The following is a 20,440-nucleotide window of genomic DNA, read 5'->3' as shown; positions in this document are numbered from 1 at the left end:
AGGGACCCGTGCATCCACCGTCTCGATCTAACGTGGTGTAATCTGTGTGTAATCTGTGTGTAAAATGAGTGTAATCTGAGTGTAATCTGCCTTTCTCTGCAGCGGCATGATTTAGAGTCGACATTATTGTCCTCCAGGGAGAATGGAGGACAAGTGTACACAACACTGAAGAACGCAGGAGACAGCAGAACATCAGCGCACGCAACAAGGCAGCAAACATCCGGAGGCCGCGAAGGCACTTCCTGTCCATGTGTGATGTCATTTCCTGTTCTCACCGGCACGGGGTGTCCCTCCAGGATGGAGTCCACCTTCCTCAGGTTCAGGAGCTCGCTCTCCTTCAGGTACCCCGCCTCCGCCCACACCGCGTACAGGATGGGGGCGGCGTGACCCTGGGGAGGTCAGAGGTCAGAGGTCACAATGTTAACAGTCTATAGATAGAAGGACAGACTGCAGAAAGAAGTGCTTATGTATGATATGCATACAACTTTGTTTGTGTGTCCGTCTATGTGTTTGTGTGTGCGTGTATGTCTGTCCATATGTGTGTGTGTACGTGTGCGTGTGCGTGCGTGTGTGTGTGTTTGCGTCCGTCTATGTGTGTGTGTCCGTCTGTGTGTGGGTGTGTGTGTCCGTCTATGTGTGTGTGTGTGTGTGTGTGTGTGTGTGTGTGTGTGTGTGTGTGTGTGTGTGTGTGTGTGTGTGTGTGTGTGTGTGTGTGTGTGTGTGTGTGTGTGTGTGTGTGTGTGTACCTTGGACAGCACGAAGCGGTCGTTGTGGATGTTCTTGGGGTCTTCAGGGCGGTACTTCATGGTGTTGAAGAACAGCACCGACATGATCTCCGCCACGCTGCTGCATGACGTGGGGTGACTGCAGCCAGGGAACACAGACACTGGGGTTAGGGACCGGGGAGAAGAACACACTCAGACACAGGGGTTAGGGACAGGGGAGAAAGAACACACTCAGGCACAGACACAGGGGCTAGGGACCGGGGAGAAAGAACACACTCAGGCACAGACACAGGGGTTAGGGACCGGGGAGAAAGAACACACTTAGGCACAGACACGGGGGTTAGGGACCAGGGAGAAAGAACACACTCAGGCACAGACACAGGGGTTAGGGACCGGGTAGAAAGAACACACTCAGGCACAGACACAGGGGTTAGGGACCGGGGAGAAAGAACACACTCAGGAACAGACAGAGGGGTTAGGGACCGGGGAGAAAGAACACACTCAGGCACAGACACAGGGGTTAGGGACCGGGAGAAAGAACACACTCAGGCACAGACACGGGGGTTAGGGACCGGGGAGAAAGAACACACTCAGGCACAGACACAGGGGTTAGGGACCGGGGAGAAAGAACACACTCAGGAACAGACAGAGGGGTTAGGGACCGAGGAGAAAGACACGGTTTGTAAACACAAAGAAAGGGGCACCACGGCCCCTCAGTCCTACACTGTACATCTGTCCCTCTGTCTGTCATGCTAGCTTTAATATGTTAATCCAAACTGCCACATCAGTAGCTTATGTAAGACTACTGACGGACGCACTGACTTTGTTAACGTATTTTAAGTTCATTTATAGAATATGGGCGAAATTATGCATCAACACATGCATGTAGTAGATTCGACATTCTGGACTAATAATAACGTGTAATAATGTCAAATTAATTGTTCACTGTACCTCACTGGGTGCCAGTTGTCATTCCCTTACCCCAACCGTAAAAAAAAAAAAGATCTTTCCGAACAATATTTAATGAATAAAATACTAAAGTTAATAAAATATTAAAGAAAAACGAGACCGAGAAGGTATGGGACTAAAATCATATGCAATCGGGATTGTGATGGAATGGACCATCTATCGGATCGTCGTCGGATGCATAATTGTTCGGGTGGCATCTGTGTCGAACGCAGGTGCACGACAGCGTGCAAGGCTCTCATTCACCTCCCGCCCCGGCGTCGCGTCCCCGTAGGTCCCTGCGGTGCGTCTCCCTGACTCGGTCACTGCTGTTCTCCCTTACGGAGCGGCTTCAGGAACACAGCCCAGTGCCGTCTATCGTAGTGTGATGCAGCCATGCAGGTCCGCCATACCGGGGAAGACTTTACAAAAATACTTAGGCCTAAAATAGCCTAAACAAAACCACAATAACAACAAAAAGTTCCGCAATGTCCTATTTACAGATGAAAAATAACGGCTATATTTGAATAGCAACGCATCATATTACTATTATAGATTAATATTAGCGTCTCCTCGTTACCCGCTTCCCGCCGCTGTGGTCGCCTTGATGGAGTTGATCCGCAGCCGGGTGGCGATGTTGGCGAGCGCCTGCACCGTCTGCTGGTCGGGTTTGTGGTAGTCCTCCATCTGTGAGCGGTGACGGGATGACGGGATGACGGGTCTCTGGTGAACGAAGCGGCCCTGCTGGTGAACGGACAGTTAAAACGTCCCTGGTCGGTCCCGGCGTGGAGTGATGCGGGAGGTGATAAGGCAGGGGTTAAAAAGGCATCTCCGCCTCTTCCTCCTCTCAACCTTTTTTCAGGATGAGAGGGGTGGGGGGGGGGGGGGGGGTGGAAGAGAGAGAGAGAGAGAGAGAGAGAGAGAGAGAGAGAGAGAGAGAGAGAGAGAGAGAGAGAGAGAGAGAGAGAGAGAGAGAGAGAGAGAGAGAGAGAGAGAGAGAGAGAGAGAGAGAGAGAGAGAGAGAGGGAGAGGGGAAGGGGGTGTGCCCAATGATTGCCTGTAGTATTACTAATCTAGAGCCACATGGAGTTGGGAAGGTGCAGTAAAGAACGGTGGACAGTGCAGTGTGCTGCGTAAACTCGGCGGTAGTGCAGAAACTGTCCACTAGGCGGCAGGCTTGGGCCACTTGCCAAGCGCGCACAAACACACACACACACACACACACACCAGTACTCTCCTAGTAATATAGGCTCATTGGATTTAAGCCTTTTTCATATATATATAAAATAATGAATATACTTCATTCTGACGGTGGGTCAAGCTACCCACCAAACATTTGGACGACCAAAGTCGTGATCAGTGTCAAATTGAAAGATCAGGGACCCATTTTCGACCAACTCCAATTTGGCCATGTGTTAAATAAATGTAACCAGATTATGTGTACATTATATTCTTTATAGACCTCAGCAGGAAAGGAGTAGTCCAGGAAGCCAATTACGACCTGGGAGGCCACAGAGCCGGTATTGCTGCTGACCGCTTTGAGTGCAGGTCGAAGGCCGCCACCAGGGGGGGCTAGTGGCGGTAGTGGTTGGCCATTACCGCCACCAGGGGGGGCTAGTGGCGGTAGTGGCCCACCACTACCCCCACTAGCCCCCCCTGGTGGTGGTAGTGGTGGGCCACTCCGTGGACCGCAGACGTCCAGCTACAAGGGCTCCCAGCCAGGGCAGGCAGGGCCGCAGTAGTATGGCGAGTGGATATGGCGAGTGGATAGTGGCGCCACAGACAGCGGCCTGCCGTGGCTGGCCTGTCGTCGCTGCCAGCCAGCCGATACCAGCAAGGCGTCGCAGCCCGTCATTACGTCGTATAATTATCATACCATCGTACTAAATCATACAAAAATGTTCAAATGAAAGACGCCGATTGCGTCAATAAGTTTGACTAAAAGAGCAGAAATGTATCTGATCCCAGAGAGAATCGAACAACCGCCTACTTGAATCCTAACCCGGCGACGCTTCCGCTTGTACCACTGTGACAATTTTTTTTACAATGTGCACTTATATTTACATATATCACTCTATAACGAAGAACTTTTTGCATAACATACCTTATTAGGCTTAATGACATTTAACAAAACAAAAAGGCTATATATAATATATTAAATACATTATTTGAATACGCCCCAAATTACAACTAATATATCACTCTATAACAAAGAACTTTGTGTATAATATACCTTATTAGGCTTACTGTCATTTAAGAAAACAAATAGGCTATATAATATCTAAAATACATTATTTGAATCCGCCCCAAATTACAACTAATATATTTCATTGATACTGATGGACCAACGATTTCATCATTTTAAACTGTAGGCCTACTTCCATATTAAAATAATATTTGCAATAAAGAGCTGTAGGAAGCTTTCGCCAGAGAGCATGGCTTTCTGGTTCTTCAACTGTCGCAAAAAACCCGTTAAGTTACCTTAACATGCAAATTAACTGATAAACGACCGCCCATAGATTTTGAGCGACCAAGCCAGTCAGCGACCACAGCGACTGAAAGCAGCCAGACGAGCGACCTACTTCGCGACCAATGCGACCTACGTCACGACCAATGTGACCTACGACCCGACCAATGCGACCTACGTCGCGACGCACGTCGTTGGCCACTCAGAGAGCTCGGCCTTCCTCCAGGGCCGGCCAAGAGGCTGGCCTCTGACGGGTGGGGCCCCCACCCGTGATCACTGGGGCCCTTGAGGAACGGAACACTAAAACACTTTCAATCTACTATCAGGTCAACTGTTTTATTGCTTTTAATCACAAGTAATTTCAAGATGCACATCCAAAAACACATCACTTAGATATATTCAACATATATCAGATTAGAAACATATGCAACGTGAGTTAGAACGATGAGTTGTAGGACTCTTACAAGCACTTCCCGGCAGCATATGCTAATGCCTTGTCAAACATAAGCACTCAATAAATATGATGCCGTCTCTAACTGACGGAGAACTGGAGGAGAAAAACATGAGTAGGGCTACGCCATAGCACAGGTTCAGTTCGAATAGATAGCTTAAAGTTGCCTTTGCGTTAAGGTACCATAATACTCGTTGGGAGGTCAGCTGTTGCGTTCTAAAGCACCGCAAGTTTACACAAAATCAGACGCAGCCTAAACATTGTTTTTTTGAAACTACCCGCCAATGTTTTGGTTGGAGCCATGCCAGAGGCGGCAGTAGTCATTGAGTCCTGAAATAAGTGAGCAAGTTAGCCTTGCTAATCGGCCTTATAAAGCTTATACAATTATTATTATTAAGCAGGTTTGCAAGCCATCGCACAAGGTGATCACAACCCACGCACAACGACCGCGCAACCGCCTGTTTCACGAGGGCCCGATGTTTTTAAGCACTGCAAGTTTACACAAAATCAGCCGCAGCCTAAACATTGTTATTTTGAAACGCTAAGGCACTTGGAGGTTAACACACACACACACACACACACACACACACACACACACACACACACACACACACACACACACACACACACACACACACACACACACACACACACACACACACACACACACACCAGAGATGGGGACTCGAGTCTGAGACTCGAACTCGAGTCGCACTCAAGTCGCACAAACTGTGACTTCAGACTTGACATGTGACTCCACCCAAAAGACTTCAGACTTGACTCAGACTCGAGCTTCGGGACTCGTCAAGTCATGCAATTATTGCTTTTTTCATCTAAGTTTAACCATGTATTACTATTAGGGATGGGCAACGATCGTCGAATAGTCAAATAGTCTGAGTCATGTAGAATATCGAATAATGAATGTGACTATCGTTATTCATTACACGGCTCTTCTCATTGCTGCGGAACGCTCACTTGCAACGGCCTTCAAAACTTCCAGCAGTGAATATTTTTTTGATAATTCACCATTGCTAAGCATATAATGACCGCTGTCAAGGAAAATGATTTTTTTGCTGTCTTCCGTATCACTCCGCAAGAAGTCCGGTAACTTCTCAACCCCAGCGTCCTCGGTTGCTAAGCAACGTCAACGTCTTTGGCAGACTATTTCTCTGCTGATCAATACTACGAACGCTGGTAACAAATATATTTAAAACACACACCGTGTGTTTTTTTCGTTTTGGCAAGTAGCCGTGTAAGAAGCGGGACAATGTGGGACCTGAAAGCTTGACATCACAGAATGTTAACATCACCTCAACACCAACTACTGCTGCTTCAATTGGGTTACAGTAAGCTTTGCTGGGGTTCCAACTCTTCACTGTCCACCTCCTCTGATGCCTATGGGACAAAACAATATTCATATCAATGTTGTAATAATATTTGTAATCAGCCAAACAATTTCAATCCTACAATGCGGCTTGTACATCGGTTCTTTGGTTCTCATCATCTCATTTTCGTCCGCTTATCCGGGGTCGGGTCGCGGGGGGAGCAGCTCAAGCAGGGGGCCCCAGACCATGGACGCTGGAAGTGGGGGGGCTGCAGCCCCCCCTGGTGGCGAGAGGCTGAATGTGAAATGCAAAAACCCCCGTGGAAATAAATAAATAAATACATAAATATATCAGACTATTATTATACTATTGTCATTTTACTTGTGACTATAAATGTCACAAGCATGATTTGATTCACAAAAGGCGCACACCTGCTCGTATAGACGGAATGAAACCATCACTGAAGTGATGGTTTCAACCCCCCCCCCCCCCCCCGTCATCGGAACGTTTCTCAGCCCCCCCAACTGTGAATTACTTCCAGCGTCCCTGCCCCAGACTTCCCTTTCCCGGGCCACATTGACCAACTCTCTCTTTGGTTGGACCACACCCATATTGAGGACTCAAGAGAGGAACCTCTAACATCCTAAATCAACGATTACAGGCTGAAGGAAACCATTTATTTTCCCTCATCTCACGCGAGAAATGCTGCGGCAGTTTCAGACACTAAAAGCGTCTCCCATAATCATTAAAAACCCTTTCCCGATCAGTTCCTAAACCGTGACTTCAAAACCATCAGTACTAATATAACAACATTCCAATGATCCCGATGTACAAGATATACATGCAAGCTTACGTGCAATTTAACAGGACAAATATGACTTATGAGTATGACTAGAACGCTATTGTATCCATCCATCCAATTTAAAACAAACATACCTCTGTCCTCCCATGATAGGCTAGAATAACAAAGGGTCATTAATGAGTGAAGATGAGGGTGGTTAACGAGAGACAGTAAACAAGGCGGGCAGACAGGTGACTGTGAGGGCAGGCCGTATTAAGCAGAATCCACACTCTGCAGACCCTACGTCCGCAAAGATCCACTTCAGGACTCAGAGACCGCAGGCACATCTTTGAGAGATATTTCAGAGACTAATTTCATCAATGCAGCTTCATGGATTGCCAAACAAGTTCTTGATTTTTTTTTTGGAAAAAAACTGGAAAGGTTCCGAAATCCGTTTAGTCTGATGGCGGTTTGGCGTCCGTAAGTGTTGCATTACCGCCTTCTGCTGGACTGTCCCTTCTATTGCAGCATTGCTGCCATATAATGAACCCTTTCACCCATTTACATGTGTGAATGGTTGTGAGACGGAATTTTCCTGAACATAGCTCCATTTGTGAATAGTGTGAACCCCAGCTGCAACGTTATCCCGGTAATCTACCGGGTGCTCTGTGTGCTGGCGGCTTGAGAATCGACGCAGATCTTTGCATACAGGCAGAATGCAGCAGGGTTGATTGGGCCTTTAGTAAGCAAACTCACCATGGACTAGCATCCATACCACAGCTCCGGTGGCGACCAGTACTGGTATTATTATGACATAGTGATGCCTGCCTGGGGCTTTAGCACAGAGCACGTCCTTGGTTCGGCTGCCTTCGTGCCGCTCAACCTCTCCATCCACGCAGCTGTCGGGTTTGGGAAAGCGGAAAGTAAATTCTATTCCTCGATTTTACGAGAGCTTGGTCTCTTTAACCGGACGCAATCACCTGGTGTAAGTTACGGTGAATATCGTTAAGCAAATAAAATACTTACTTGAATTCATAAAATAACATGACACAAAAGGAGCCAATGGCATAACCCACATGTTCCATGCTGTACAGTTTGTTCCATCTGGAGAGTAAAACCCTGTCGCGCAGTCCTCGCAGACCGTGTCCGTGGTCCTGGTTCCTACGAGAACACGTTGGGAGTTCTGAAACATGAGCATTGAAAATCATAACAAACACTCATAGATATAAATATGACTACAGGAGTGTTTCCCCTACCAGGCTCCGCCGCCGTCTGGCCAGCTGTGCAACGAGTGTGCATCTCAGCCAGGGAGCAGCCTGACTCCTGATTGGACGCTTGGCAGTAGAAGCCATCCAATACGCTGCAGGCTGAGTCCCGTACTCTGGAGCACTCCCGTTGTGTCCCCAGACCTTGTTCTGCTCGGAAAGGACCAAACAACACCGATATATCGGCGGTCCGATGTCATCGGCCGATATTAGGCATTTTCCAAACAATCGGTATCGGCCGATTAATTAATATTTTGAAAAATATATATATTATTTTTTTGGTTCTTTTTGGTTTTTCTTCAAAGGACTTGAAATCCGATATATCGGAATTTTTTAATCACCAAATATTTGTTTCGGTTTCGGCCTTAAAAATCCTTAATTGGTCGGGCTCTACAAACAACCATAAACATGTCACCTGCAGAGTTTCAGTCTGTTATTTATTTACAGCTCCATTCAACATATTTCTAAAAATCTAAAAATAAGAAGTTAATTTCAGATATCAAATGTGGTGTATATCAAAAGATTTTTTCTCAGCTCTTAGATCTCCAATACAGCACATCTGTCGTCACTCAGATGGAGGTTCACTACCTGCTCTACGGAGTCGACAGCTGGTCCACTGTAGTGGAGCTGGTTAACTACCTGCGTTACAGGGTCGACAGCTGATCCACTGTAGTGGAGCTGGTTCACTACCTGCGTTACAGGGTCGACAGCTGGTCCACTGTAGTGGAGCTGGTTCACTACCTGCGATACAGGGTCGACAGCTCATACACTGGCTGCGTCCGTTGTCTGCGTCCATGTAGGTGCCACTCTCACACGGTCTGCAGTTGGTACTCGACTCGTCGGTGCAGTCTCGCAGCACAACACTCCCTGGAGAGTAGGAACACACTCAGCTCCATCAACTGGAGAAGGGAACACGTCACTCCTTTAAATTGGTTTCTTGTATATTACTTTACGTCATCACTTCTTTAAGGCTCGAGAAGAGTTACGCACCAAGGGCCAGCAGGGTTAACTTGGGACTAACGGATGAAATGATTCTAATGCTACAGAATTCAAAGCCAGTCGCTTCGATCGGTAAGATCAAATGTAATGTCCCCCACGTCATAAAAAAACTAATAACTAATCAATGTGTCAAGGTGACACAGGTGTATAAATTGGTTTTAAATGGGACATTTATTAAATACTGGTTCCAAAGTGAATTGTATTGCTTTTCACGTGCAGCTGAATGCATAGTTAGCACTGAACAACCCCTCCTTTTCCAACGAGTTAATCGCTAGCACAAATTCCTTCTCCTCCACACTTTAATTGGATCTCGGTTTGGCGTCCAGGCCATACAGTCTCTATAGGCCTCACATCTTTTTTTATTTTATTTTTTCTGCTTTATTGCGGAGAGATATAGAGAGGACGGTCTGGGAGCCAGAGGGGAGGACATGCAGCAAATGACCACGGGCAGGATTCGAACCCGGGTCGCTGCGCCTGCGTTCAGGACTGGGCATACATGGTAGGCGCTTTAACCCGGTGAACCACCAGGGGGCGCCCCCTGGCCGCACATGTTTACCTTTATCGCACAGTGGGCAGCACATCCCAGGAGCGGGCTCATACTCCCCAGAACGACAGCCTTCTCCTGGAGGGCTGAGGGCTGAAATAAAAAAGACACCGACCCTTAAAATAACTTTCTAGACTTTACTATGCAAATGAGCTCGGGCACGGGGCCGCGGCCCTAGTGTGAGTAGACGCGGGGTCCACACAGGGGGGGCCGGGGGGCCTCCCTGTGCGGGCCCCTGTGGGCTCAAGTCATTTCGTCATTTGTTTGAACTAAAGAGATTCATCTCCAAAGTGACTGTACATTAACGCCTACAGCGTCGACGTTCATGTACAGTCATCTACAGTCGGTCCCTAGGAGGAGCTACCTCTTGTTTCATAGCACGCAGAATCTAATATCACGATTGTATTATTGAGGGTGACCAGACGTCCGTTGTGGCCTGCCCCCGCTAATGTTGTCGGTTTTCATTAATGATCTAAAAAATATATCAATACACTTTTTTAATGGCAATGGATGCTGATGAATATTAATTTTGAGACAGTTGTTCTCAAGTCTATTTAATAGGCTGTGGCATGACTTCGCTCAGTGGGGGTCTATGTATTGACTTTATACCATAAGCAGGCATGGCCGATTATAAACAATAGACTAATACGGAAGTGTTAAATATATTGTAGCCTATTGATAGAGTAGCTACTTTGGATTTTTTTGGACTGGTTTACCAAAGCTTAAAACACATCTTAGTGAACCATTGGGCATTTGGTTACATGCCCAATCCTACATGTACCATTATAAGAATAGGCGAAAACAGATATTTTCCTGACTGCCAAACAAAAAATGTCTGAACTCTGGTTCTTACATTAGGCTACATGGCATTTGCGATGCAAAAAGCAGCCGGACGTCTTAAACCAGCATTAGCAATATTGCCACCCCCTCTTATCTACTGCGGTCAGGCTGGCCGACACTCGCAACTCCGTGGGCATTGGAGCTGTCCTTCAATTTGGAGTGCACGCGTATTCTATCCTTTACGGCAATTGCATTGCCACGGGTTGGCCAAGCACGGGCTGACATTGAGAGCGTCTCTTCACATGTGACCACATTCGGTTAACACGACCATTTTAGTGCCTACATCAACAAGCATTTTTACTGTATCATTATATCTGGAACTTGCTGTAAAAACTTTGCTCCATTAGTTCTGACAATGACTTTTATCTGAGTTCAGACAAGCTCTGACAATACATTTACCCCAAATCAAGCATTTTTACGCCATCAGTATTTCAAATTTAAAGTCCCACATTTTTAAAAATAACTGACTTGAGATTTGATTTTCCACATTGATCCATAATCCTATTAGTTATCTTATTATTTCAGGCTTTACCTGAACCCTTGTAGGCTACTCTTGTATGGGCACTAAGTTCATTAAGGGTAATGCAAAGGATTGGGAATGGTATTGCTGTGTGTCGGCGTAAGAAGTAAGCTTTTCTTTTTTTTTTTTTACCAATTCTTCCAACAGTCAATAAAGAAGTTATCTTCTTCATGCATGTGCAAACATTATCTAGAGCAGTGGTTCTCAAACTTTTTTATACCGCGTACCACCACAGAAAATATTTGTCATGACATTTTGACATGTCATAAAATATAACATACAGTAGCGTCGGCTTGCGCCCCTATTCAGCGACGCACATCTCATGCAGGAGACAGATTTGAAGGCCTAAATACACCGGCGCCGCGCCGCAGCGCAGCGGCGCGCATTTTACGCGCGTCAAAAGCACGCCCCTAGCACCAACAGGAGGCGGCGCGACGGCCGCGCTGGAGTATAAAATCAGGAAGTCACCTGTCAATCAACCGCAGCAAAGAGACGGAACGCAATGGGTGAGTAGCCTATTGTAGCCTAGTTTATTTATTTTCCATCTTTTTGGCTGAATAATTTGAAAAATGTATAATCTGCGCAGTGAAAGTATGTTTTCAAGCATCAGATCAACTTAGTTTGTAGGGTACTTTATCGTTTTATTTACTGTCATTTCTTATTTATTTTATATTTTGCAATTATTCATCTACTGCAAAAAACAATCTCAATAAGTGCAGCACCTTCTATTAAGCCTTTTTAGTATATAGTGCAGTCACCTTTTAAGGCCAATTGTTATTGTGTGTATTTATTGTATTAAGCTACTGGATGGCTTTATTGGTCCCCATTGTGACCAATAAAGTAGCTATCTATCTATCCATCAATATAGCCTTAGCATAGCCACACATTTACATGTATGCAGCCAGTAGTTATCCATTATAATTGAACACAAGTTATTTCACATTTTATTGAGTTTTTTTTATTTCAACAGAACAATTGTTGCCAGACAGAGGGTGGCTGCCCTTCTTCTGCTGCGCCGAAGGCGGGCAAGGAGAAGACGAAGGGTTTGGGTGCACCCCATCAATGAACGGAGACAAGAACAGGAGGTATACCACAATCTGGTCCAGGAGCTCCGTGCAGATCCTGAGAGGCACCGCCAATATTTCAATTTGCCACTAGGAAGTGTACAATGGCAGAACCATATGGTGTAGCCTAGTCATGATGACCTATAATTTAGTTATTATCACTCTCTGGTATAAATACTCTTTTGCATATATATATATATACACATATATATTATCTCTCGGGATAAATACAGTGATGTTATTGCTGTGCTGGCCTCAGTAGTCTTTTTTATTGTATTGTATATTTATTGCATTTCTATGTGAAGCACTTTGAGTCTGCTTCATGTATTAAAAGTGCTATATGAATGAAGTTGCCTTGCCTTAAATAAAAAAATATATATTACAAGTAATCTGGTTTCTACCTACATGGTGTGATTATATGTGACTTGATTTAGTCTATTTCCCATTATGGTTAATGGTTTGGGTACTTAATACACCATTGTTGATTTCTCACCTGAAGAGCCAATCTCCAGAGCTATGGCTCGCCAGGCAATGTCCTTTTTGGAGTTGTCTTTGTAATGACGGGAACTTTGGTCATACAATTCAACATATTTCTCCACCTCGACGACCAGTCTCTCATCATCCATTCTCGTAATTGTTTCTCACAAACGACAGAGGGCGACATCCAGTGGTGAGGAGTAGATATGGAGGTGCCTACGGGACCCGGGATGTAAAAATCAGCGCTTTTTCAGGGGCGGCGACGCTAGGGAATAGAACATTGGCTCGAAGACTAGATTAGTCGGCGCCGGTGTGGGCTAGTACATCCGGAATAATGGGGGCAGAGTTTTTGACGCGCCGCTGCGGCGCTGGTGTATTTAGGCCTTCATTCTTAAAAACATTATTTATTGTTATTGTCAGCTGTACAAAGTGGTAGCACTAGAACAGAGACACGGAAGAACATACACATACACACACAGCAAGTGAGAACATGACCTCATGTACTTCCAGTCGTCAGTGGCAGCTGGTGGTTTATCAATAGAGGGAGGAAGGACTGCGTGCTTGGCTGCCATTGGCCTGCTTGCACTGTTAGTGCTGTATGGTGGCATAAGTATGTGGGACTCATGTTGTTTCAGGGTGTTTTGGGGAACTACAAAGTAGCAGGGAGGGATACTTATGTGAATTGATACAAATCCATCAGTGGCAGCATTGGACTTTGAAAGCTGGTGGGCAGCATGTCTTGGACTACAAGGGCAGAAGGAAAGGATATACAGCCAATTAGTCAAATCAGGCCTACTCTTGATTTGTAAAACTAAACAAAAAAATCTGGGCCTATTTTTGCCCTCAAAGACTGAAGCTATTGTTCGTAATTTGGCTATGTTTATTTTCAGCTGCAATGTTTTTATAGAAAATTGAAACACAAGAGCAAAAGTGATGCCATTTAAAATGCATCATGCTCTGAATCATTCACTAACACCCTTTCCACAATATCAAACAGAATGGTCAGAGTAACAGACAATTAAAAGAACAAGAACATTATCTCACCACTATTTGCATGGGCTGTAACTGTACGTCCACACCAGAAGCGAATTGAGCGACCAAATCGCCGGAAGTCATTCACTTTCTATGGGCAAGAGCGACCAAAGCGACCAAAGGGACCAACGCTACCAGCGGCCAAAGTTGAGCGACCAGAGCGTCAAAAAGAAGTTGAAAACTTTTTAACTTTATGCAAATTACTATTATTCGCTTCAGCGGCCAAACACTGACAGCCAATCGGAATGTAGACGCTCTTCGCTTGCGTGGATCCCAGGGAACATCGGCAGGCACTTTGGTTCCTACCTTCCTTTATTCACTCACTGAACAAAATGTCGGCTGAAGTATTAATCGCGACTGTAACTGGGCACCCGGTGTTGTAGCCTACGAACCAACCCTTTTTCAGTTCAGAGATCGAAACGCCATAGTGGTTTGGATATCAAGTGATGATAAGCGGGAGTATTTATAGGCTACATCTAGAACGTTCGTATTTAAGCGGGAATCATTTTAATTTGCTCTACATGCCACCAATCTAACCAACCAATCGCTTGTAGCATGCTTTAAACAAAACCAAAAAAGTTTTTGAAATCGTCACATAAACAAACTAATCGACAAGACGAGGGATAAATGACAAGGGATATATCTCTTGTCTTTTATCCCTCTATTCCCCACTATTCACGGAGCCTGAGGTGAATAATTGTGTCTAGATAGATAGATAGCCTAGTCAAGTCTTTATTAATACCAAACGACACAAATCGTCGGGAATCCATTTAGGTGTTTCGGCCCACACAGGACAGTAGCCTACAAGACCACACAGAACAAGTCTGACTGGACATACACACAATACATCACATTAAAACTAGACACGCGTTGATAGATAGATAGACAGAAAGGCCTAGAGAGATAGATATGTTCCATTATTTGCCTTGCGGAGCCAACCAGTCCTGTGCAAGTATGCAAATTAGCCATGTGCGCCAATGTCTATTTGTTTTGAATGCGACGAATGAGTGCAGATCATGATTTGCAGATCCAGATCAGTGAAACATATTTCAACTACTACAGCATGCAGGGTTTTTTGTTCTCGGTTGTAATTAGCCTACATTTTAGGATTTTTTTTATATTGGGGGGAATCACTGTCCTACTTGTTGTCGAAGCACTTTATCGAATAAGCAAAACCGTCTCGGCAATATGGCCAAGGTGTATGGGAGAGTTCACTATTTGATGTGGCTGTCTGTAGGGCTTACTAAACGCATTTGGTTCCTTTAAATGCGTCTGCATAATTGAATTGTACGTCATGAGCGACTTGAGCGACCAAAGCGAACAGAAAAATTCGCAGCGAAACTTTGTGAGCGACCAAAGCGTCTTTGACGCTTTGGTCGCTCCTGGTGTGGACGTACAGTAAGCCTAACATTGTTTGAGGCAAATGTGGATGTTAATGGGTGCTTCAGAATGTTGGTCGTGTTGTTAAGACAATTAAGATTGAGGAACTTCATTTATAGATCAAGTCAATCCTCCTTGCGGGCTCCGCAGCTCGGCTGGTGGCTACGGAATCGCCAATATAACCGAACCGAGCCGCACTGTACCGCAACGAACAGCGGCGCAGCGCTCTGTGGAAAGGATGCATACGACTGAGCGGGTTCGTTGGTTATCGTAGCATAGACTTGATGGATAATCCCTCCCTCCAGGCTGCTCCACAGCCAGGGCTCCTGCTTATTGGTTCATAGAGCAGCCATGTGCTATGAACAGACGTAGGCGGGATCCAGTTCCCGTAGCTAGTCAAACCCACTCAGAGGAGGACTTTCCTCCTCTCTCCAAGAGTGGTGAAGTCACGCCCCTTCCAGTAGAGCCCATGGGACCTATGAGATCGAAAAAGGGAATATGAATGGGTTTCAAAGGAGAGGAAGTAATTATTTTCTGTTCCCAGTCTTTATATGCCCCGGATTACACATATGTTGTTTGTTAATTTAAATGATAATTTTTCATGCCAAGAATTTGACCGTTTATTGTGCAATTGTTCAGTTAAAGGCTGTTGAGAAAACACAATGAGAAAGACTACATGTCTCGTATGTGATGTCACGCTCCCTGCGACTGGCGTGGACAAGACCGACAATCTCCCCATCGGCCTAAATGAAATCCTCCACATGCCCCGACGCATAATGGTTTTCACCTCTTGTGATGCTGTTATCCTCCCCTTGGAGAAAAACCTAACATTATCAAACTTCTTCACGCAAATGTTTAGTTTTCTTTGCATGAAAAATGATCATTGAAATCCACAAACAACATATGTGTAACCGGGGCATACAAAGACTGGGACCAGAAAATATTTACTTTCTCTCCATTGAAACCTATTCATATTTTTCGATCTCATAGGTCCCATGGGCTCTACCGGAAGGGGCGTGACTCGCCACTCTTCCTGATGTTGGTTTGGCTTTTTGCATCGCAGGTGCCATCTCAAATGCGCAAAAAGTGCTACCTTATGTGTTTGGTAACGTATTTAATCTGTAGACCAATTACCTATATCAAACGATGCTCCCATCCCATTGGACATTTCAGGAGTAGTGTGCATTAGTGTTGCCATGCGCAAAGAACATATAGGGATCATAGCGGTCTTCCCCGTCCACACACAATAACAAGTGGATGCTATGCGTCCTTGTTTAAAGACCATGCTTAAAACACGTGATGTACTCACCCAGGGAGACGCAGGTCAGGATCACAACGACGCATCGCATTATTCAGATATGTTCTGGGTATTTAATGTTTAACAGCTGTGGGCGAAATGGTAGCAAAACGCCTCATTTGACCATTTCACGTAGCCTATTCTTTTGGATTGTTCAGGCCTAGAGCACGACACTTTATCTAAGAACTCATCCTGCTCTTTGGATTTATTACGAAGCAAGTTTGAGGAGGTTGATCTGGATATCCATATCCTGGGGACTCCGCATCTGCGGAACAAAGAAGATTATTTTAATACCGTACAGAGCTGTGTAGAAGCGCATCGTTTTAATTATTCCATCGTAGATGACGACATGCTTTATACATTTATGGTAAAATAAACGTCCAAAAACATTAAAGCTGGTCGCAGGTCAGCAGTCAGGACTCGACCCATATTCAGAAGAGCAATATTAAAAGCACAAAATCCTATCTGGGTTTTCTGTACGACTCCGTGACCAGATATAGGCTAAGTATAATAGCCTATAAGTATAGGCCTAAAAAGACACCTTTTCTGCTCTTTGGCTCCCAGACCGTAGTCGGGGAGCACAGGGGAGACGTTCCCGTCCAGGGCCGATGTCCTTTCGGGGGTAAAGGCGCGTTCACCGTCCTAGTGATAACGAGACGGCTCGCAAATGATGACGCTCAAGCTTACGCGTGTTCACGACAGCGACCGTTCATGTGCACTGTTGGGATAAAAGTTCTTCAGAGCAGGGGTTTTGGTAACACATTATATTATGGTGCCGTAATAAATAGCAAACTAGTCTTTACCTAACCCTTTGTTAATATTTTTTAATTGCTACTAAAATATCTATTTGGCTCAAGTTAATCGTTTTTTCATCATTAATTAAATATTAGTTGTTTGCATACAATCTGTATGTTGATGTTTTAACAAATAGAAAAAAATCTATCAACTAATATTGTATTAATATTTGTTAATAGTTAACTACATGTATTTTTAGAACTAATTAACAGTTATTTCTTGCATCATTTCAATGTTAAATGTTTATTTACAAACTATAGGTTAATAGAACAGTTAATGACTGATTATTATTTAACTAATTGTTATTAAACTGTGCTTCTGCCTCCCAATATGAACCACTCCTCATAGGACTCTTACAATGAAGTTGGTTAAGTTTAATTAATATATTAGTTATATATAGCCAGGGACGTGCACAGGGGGGTTGCTCAGGTTGCTTGGGCAACTGCCCATATGCCCTCCTCGACTCAGGTTGCCCTTCCGAGGAAAAAAAAAAAAAAGTTTTTTTTTTTTTAATCATTTAATGGATGCAGAATTTCATGTAGGCCTATAAAAATCGCCACTCGAAACATTTCATAAAGTATCCGTTGCCTCATTCAATTCCGTTCGGGCACTGAGAGTGAAAGTCAGTAGGGGGAGGGCAAACTCTGCCGCGCGGCAACAGCCGCTTTTGCCGCCGCCCCTCTGCCGCCCTTCCCCCATTGAAATTAATGGAGGCGGCGAGTTGCCGCGCGGGCGCGGCGTGTGAGCAGCGCTGCACGCGACCGGAACACCGGCACCTGTGAGACGACTGCCTTGATGTTCTCGGAAAAGGTGAATTTGAGATGTATAACAAACAAACAATCATCATCACGTTTTATGAAATGAATTACAATCTTCATAAATCCAGGCTCAGTTTGCCACGTAACGTTTAGCCTAAATAATCAGACAGCTAGCTAGCTTGCAGACAAGCAGCCCGTTATCTCTTAGGCAAACTAAACTACATGTCTGCTGATAGTTAGTTTCTAACATTTCCTTTTAACAAGAAGAATAAATGATGGAAGTAATACATCACATGAATTCTTTCATTCAAAATGGTTCATGCCTAAATCTTATCACTATTTTGGGTAGCCTATTGTTTGTTATTGTTAAGTGAAGCCGAAATGCCCAGTGAAAAGAGGAGGATTCAGGAGAGAGAGAGACAACTAAAGGAGGCAGCTAAGAGGAGCACATTACTACAGGGTAGTGATGTGCTCCGAAAAAAATCCGAAATCAGTGTGGTCAAGAGCGGCTGTCTGACCTCCTCCTGCTGTCCATAGAGAAGGACATACCAATCGACAAAGAAGAGGTTCTGAAGGCTTCTCTTTTGAAGCTTTGCATTTTTAAAATGTCAATTTGGAGAAACTTATCAGTGACTTGATAGGATGTTGTTTAATTATGTTTGTGTTCATGTTATGTTCTTCTTCTTCAAGTCATGTTTTTCTGCATTATCGTTAGTAGTAGTTATTTCAGTGTTTTACTTATTTGTAATTATATATTAATAAAGACCCTGTTATTCTCAGTCCTTCATATAGCCTGCAAGTTTTTTTTGGGGGGGGGGGGGTGGTGCCCTTTTTTCAGGTCAGAGCAACTGCCCCTCAAAATTCCTGTGCACGTCCCTGTATATAGCTATCAGCGGGGGGGGGGGCTTATAATAATGTTGGTTAACCTTAATTAATATATTAGTAATATGTAACTATCAGCATGGGGGACTGTTGCCTGGCTAGCCTTGTGGTGGGGGAAAGACTGGAGGCAGTGTGACAGAAGTTTTGGCAAAGACAGTTGACCTGTTTAATCCTCAGTAGCCGCAGGTAAATATGCCCGTCAGGAGGCAAAAAAAATGCATAAACCAAAAAAGCTCTACAAACAATAAGTCTCAGTTAATAATTATACTTCCGAATATCGTCAATAAGCAAAACTCAAAAATAACCGTCATCCACTCTGGGATATCCATTTAGCCATTGGCTTGTATAAGAGTGTTGCCACAAGCTCACCTCAGACCCTACCTCACACCTGCAATTCAATTAACAATACAACTACAAATCTTCGATTAAAAAATCACCACACCTAATTAACACATTACTCCAAACATGTTGGTCTAATAAGCATACTTATACATAACTTCTCTGAAACCTTAAATATTCCCCAAGTACCCCAAACACCCCTCTCATCCCACACACACCTGAGGGGGGTTTATATCGTGAACCTACGGACTTCAATGGGTTTCATTCCGTCTATACACGGCACCTTCTCAACGAGCAGGTGTGCGCCTGCAGCAGGGGGCGCCAAAATACCTATTCCCCACACAATGTCGTACTTCATTGATAACCGCTACGCAGCGCATTTTTTTTTTATATTGCTCGTGGCGCCACCCGTGTGATTTGCCGCCCCCCACAAATATGCCGCCCCGGCATATTTGTTTTTACATTTTTTAATATTTATAGCCTACTTGTTTTGAGATCTATACTACGGAAGTCCATGTTGTATGACTGCTTATCAGTACATTGTCCTGTTTGTATGTCGAGCCACGTAAAGATGATTTTCTGTTACGACAGACAATAACGTTTTCTGAATCTGAATTTGAAATTAACATTTAACATTGAAATGGTGTAAGAAATAACTGTTAATTAGTGCAAAAAATATATTTAGTTAACTATTAACCAATATTGATACAATATTAGTTAATAGATTGTTTTCTATTTGTTAAAACATTAACATACAGATTGTATGCAAACAACCAATATTTTATTAATGATGAAAAAACTATTAACTTGAGCCAAATAGATATTTTAGTAACAATTAAAAAATATTTTAGTTAGGTAATGACTAGTTTGCTATTTATTATGGCACCTTATTACAAGGTGTTACCGGGGTTTTTTATCCGCTAAAAAAAACAGTCAGAACTAAACAGAACTAAACAGAACTAAAGCATGCCTTTATTTCCTTGATGCCTATCACCTATACTATCCTTTTGCTTTTATTCATGAGAAGCACATACAGTATTGTCACTGTATGGAAGGCAACACATGCCCTTATCTGGAGCTGATGTACCAGTAGGCGTACACTAAAGTCGATGCCAACAGACGGTTACAAGTTACAACGTCAATCCATAGTAAAGTATAGGCTATGTGATATGATGGTTGATTATTTTATATTGAGTAAAACGTTCATGTTCCGCCATGTTCATGCGCGTCACAGTAAACCATACGTCACCAACTGGGCAACTCTTATCAAAATCTAGCCCCAGTAGCCGAACGGAAGTAGAATCATAAGGAGGAGTCGTTCAAGACGTTGCGAAAATGTTTTCCCCATAATTTCCAGTGACTTGAATGCACCATAACACCCTTCACTTTCGACCGGCAGTGGGTCTGCTCATGGGTTGGAATGACACGCGGGCACCGACGGCTGGGTACCTTATTCCACAGTTTCATCAACTATAGTACACGTCTGCACAAAACTTCGTTTTGAACTAAATATTAACAGATTTACTTGGGACCAAAGTCATGTCATTCTAATAC

General features: G+C 44.3%; 2 protein-coding genes across 6 annotated transcripts in view; both read right to left on the bottom strand.

The window, feature by feature from the left end:
• LOC130391793 (transketolase-like) overlaps window positions 1-2,506 on the bottom strand; it is a 14,172-nt gene extending 11,666 nt beyond the window's left edge. The window contains exons 1-3 of the mRNA XM_056602066.1: window positions 2,251-2,506; window positions 747-864; window positions 276-389 (exon numbers count right to left, since the gene is read on the bottom strand). Of these exons, the coding sequence (XP_056458041.1) occupies window positions 276-389; window positions 747-864; window positions 2,251-2,357 (339 nt within the window). The 5' untranslated portion in view covers window positions 2,358-2,506. The remainder of the gene's footprint in view (window positions 1-275; window positions 390-746; window positions 865-2,250) is intronic.
• An 841-nt stretch (window positions 2,507-3,347) lies between these two features.
• On the bottom strand, window positions 3,348-16,789 carry LOC130389770 (tumor necrosis factor receptor superfamily member 14-like). Of its 5 annotated transcripts, none has more exons than XM_056599718.1 (9): window positions 16,654-16,789; window positions 16,125-16,377; window positions 9,515-9,595; window positions 8,701-8,826; window positions 7,951-8,109; window positions 7,771-7,855; window positions 7,451-7,593; window positions 6,070-6,207; window positions 3,348-5,983 (listed from the first exon to the last, which is right to left on the bottom strand). In XM_056599718.1, the coding sequence occupies exons 2-8, from the start codon at window positions 16,162-16,164 to the stop codon at window positions 6,089-6,091; spliced, it is 753 nt and encodes a 250-aa protein (XP_056455693.1). In that variant the 5' UTR covers window positions 16,165-16,377; window positions 16,654-16,789; the 3' UTR covers window positions 3,348-5,983; window positions 6,070-6,088. The 5 variants fall into 5 exon arrangements, with proteins under 5 accessions (XP_056455693.1, XP_056455698.1, XP_056455685.1 ...); XM_056599723.1 differs by lacking the exon at window positions 6,070-6,207 and adding an exon at window positions 6,850-6,869 and having other exon boundaries at window positions 16,654-16,788; XM_056599710.1 differs by having other exon boundaries at window positions 3,348-6,207.
• Window positions 16,790-20,440: the final 3,651 nt, after the last annotated feature.

This window comes from Gadus chalcogrammus, chromosome 1, assembly GCF_026213295.1.
Source record: "Gadus chalcogrammus isolate NIFS_2021 chromosome 1, NIFS_Gcha_1.0, whole genome shotgun sequence".
In the NCBI taxonomy this organism is placed as follows: domain Eukaryota; kingdom Metazoa; phylum Chordata; class Actinopteri; order Gadiformes; family Gadidae; genus Gadus; species Gadus chalcogrammus.
The sequence above is the reverse complement of the archived record's forward strand: the minus strand, read 5'-3'. Positions and strand labels throughout refer to the sequence as shown.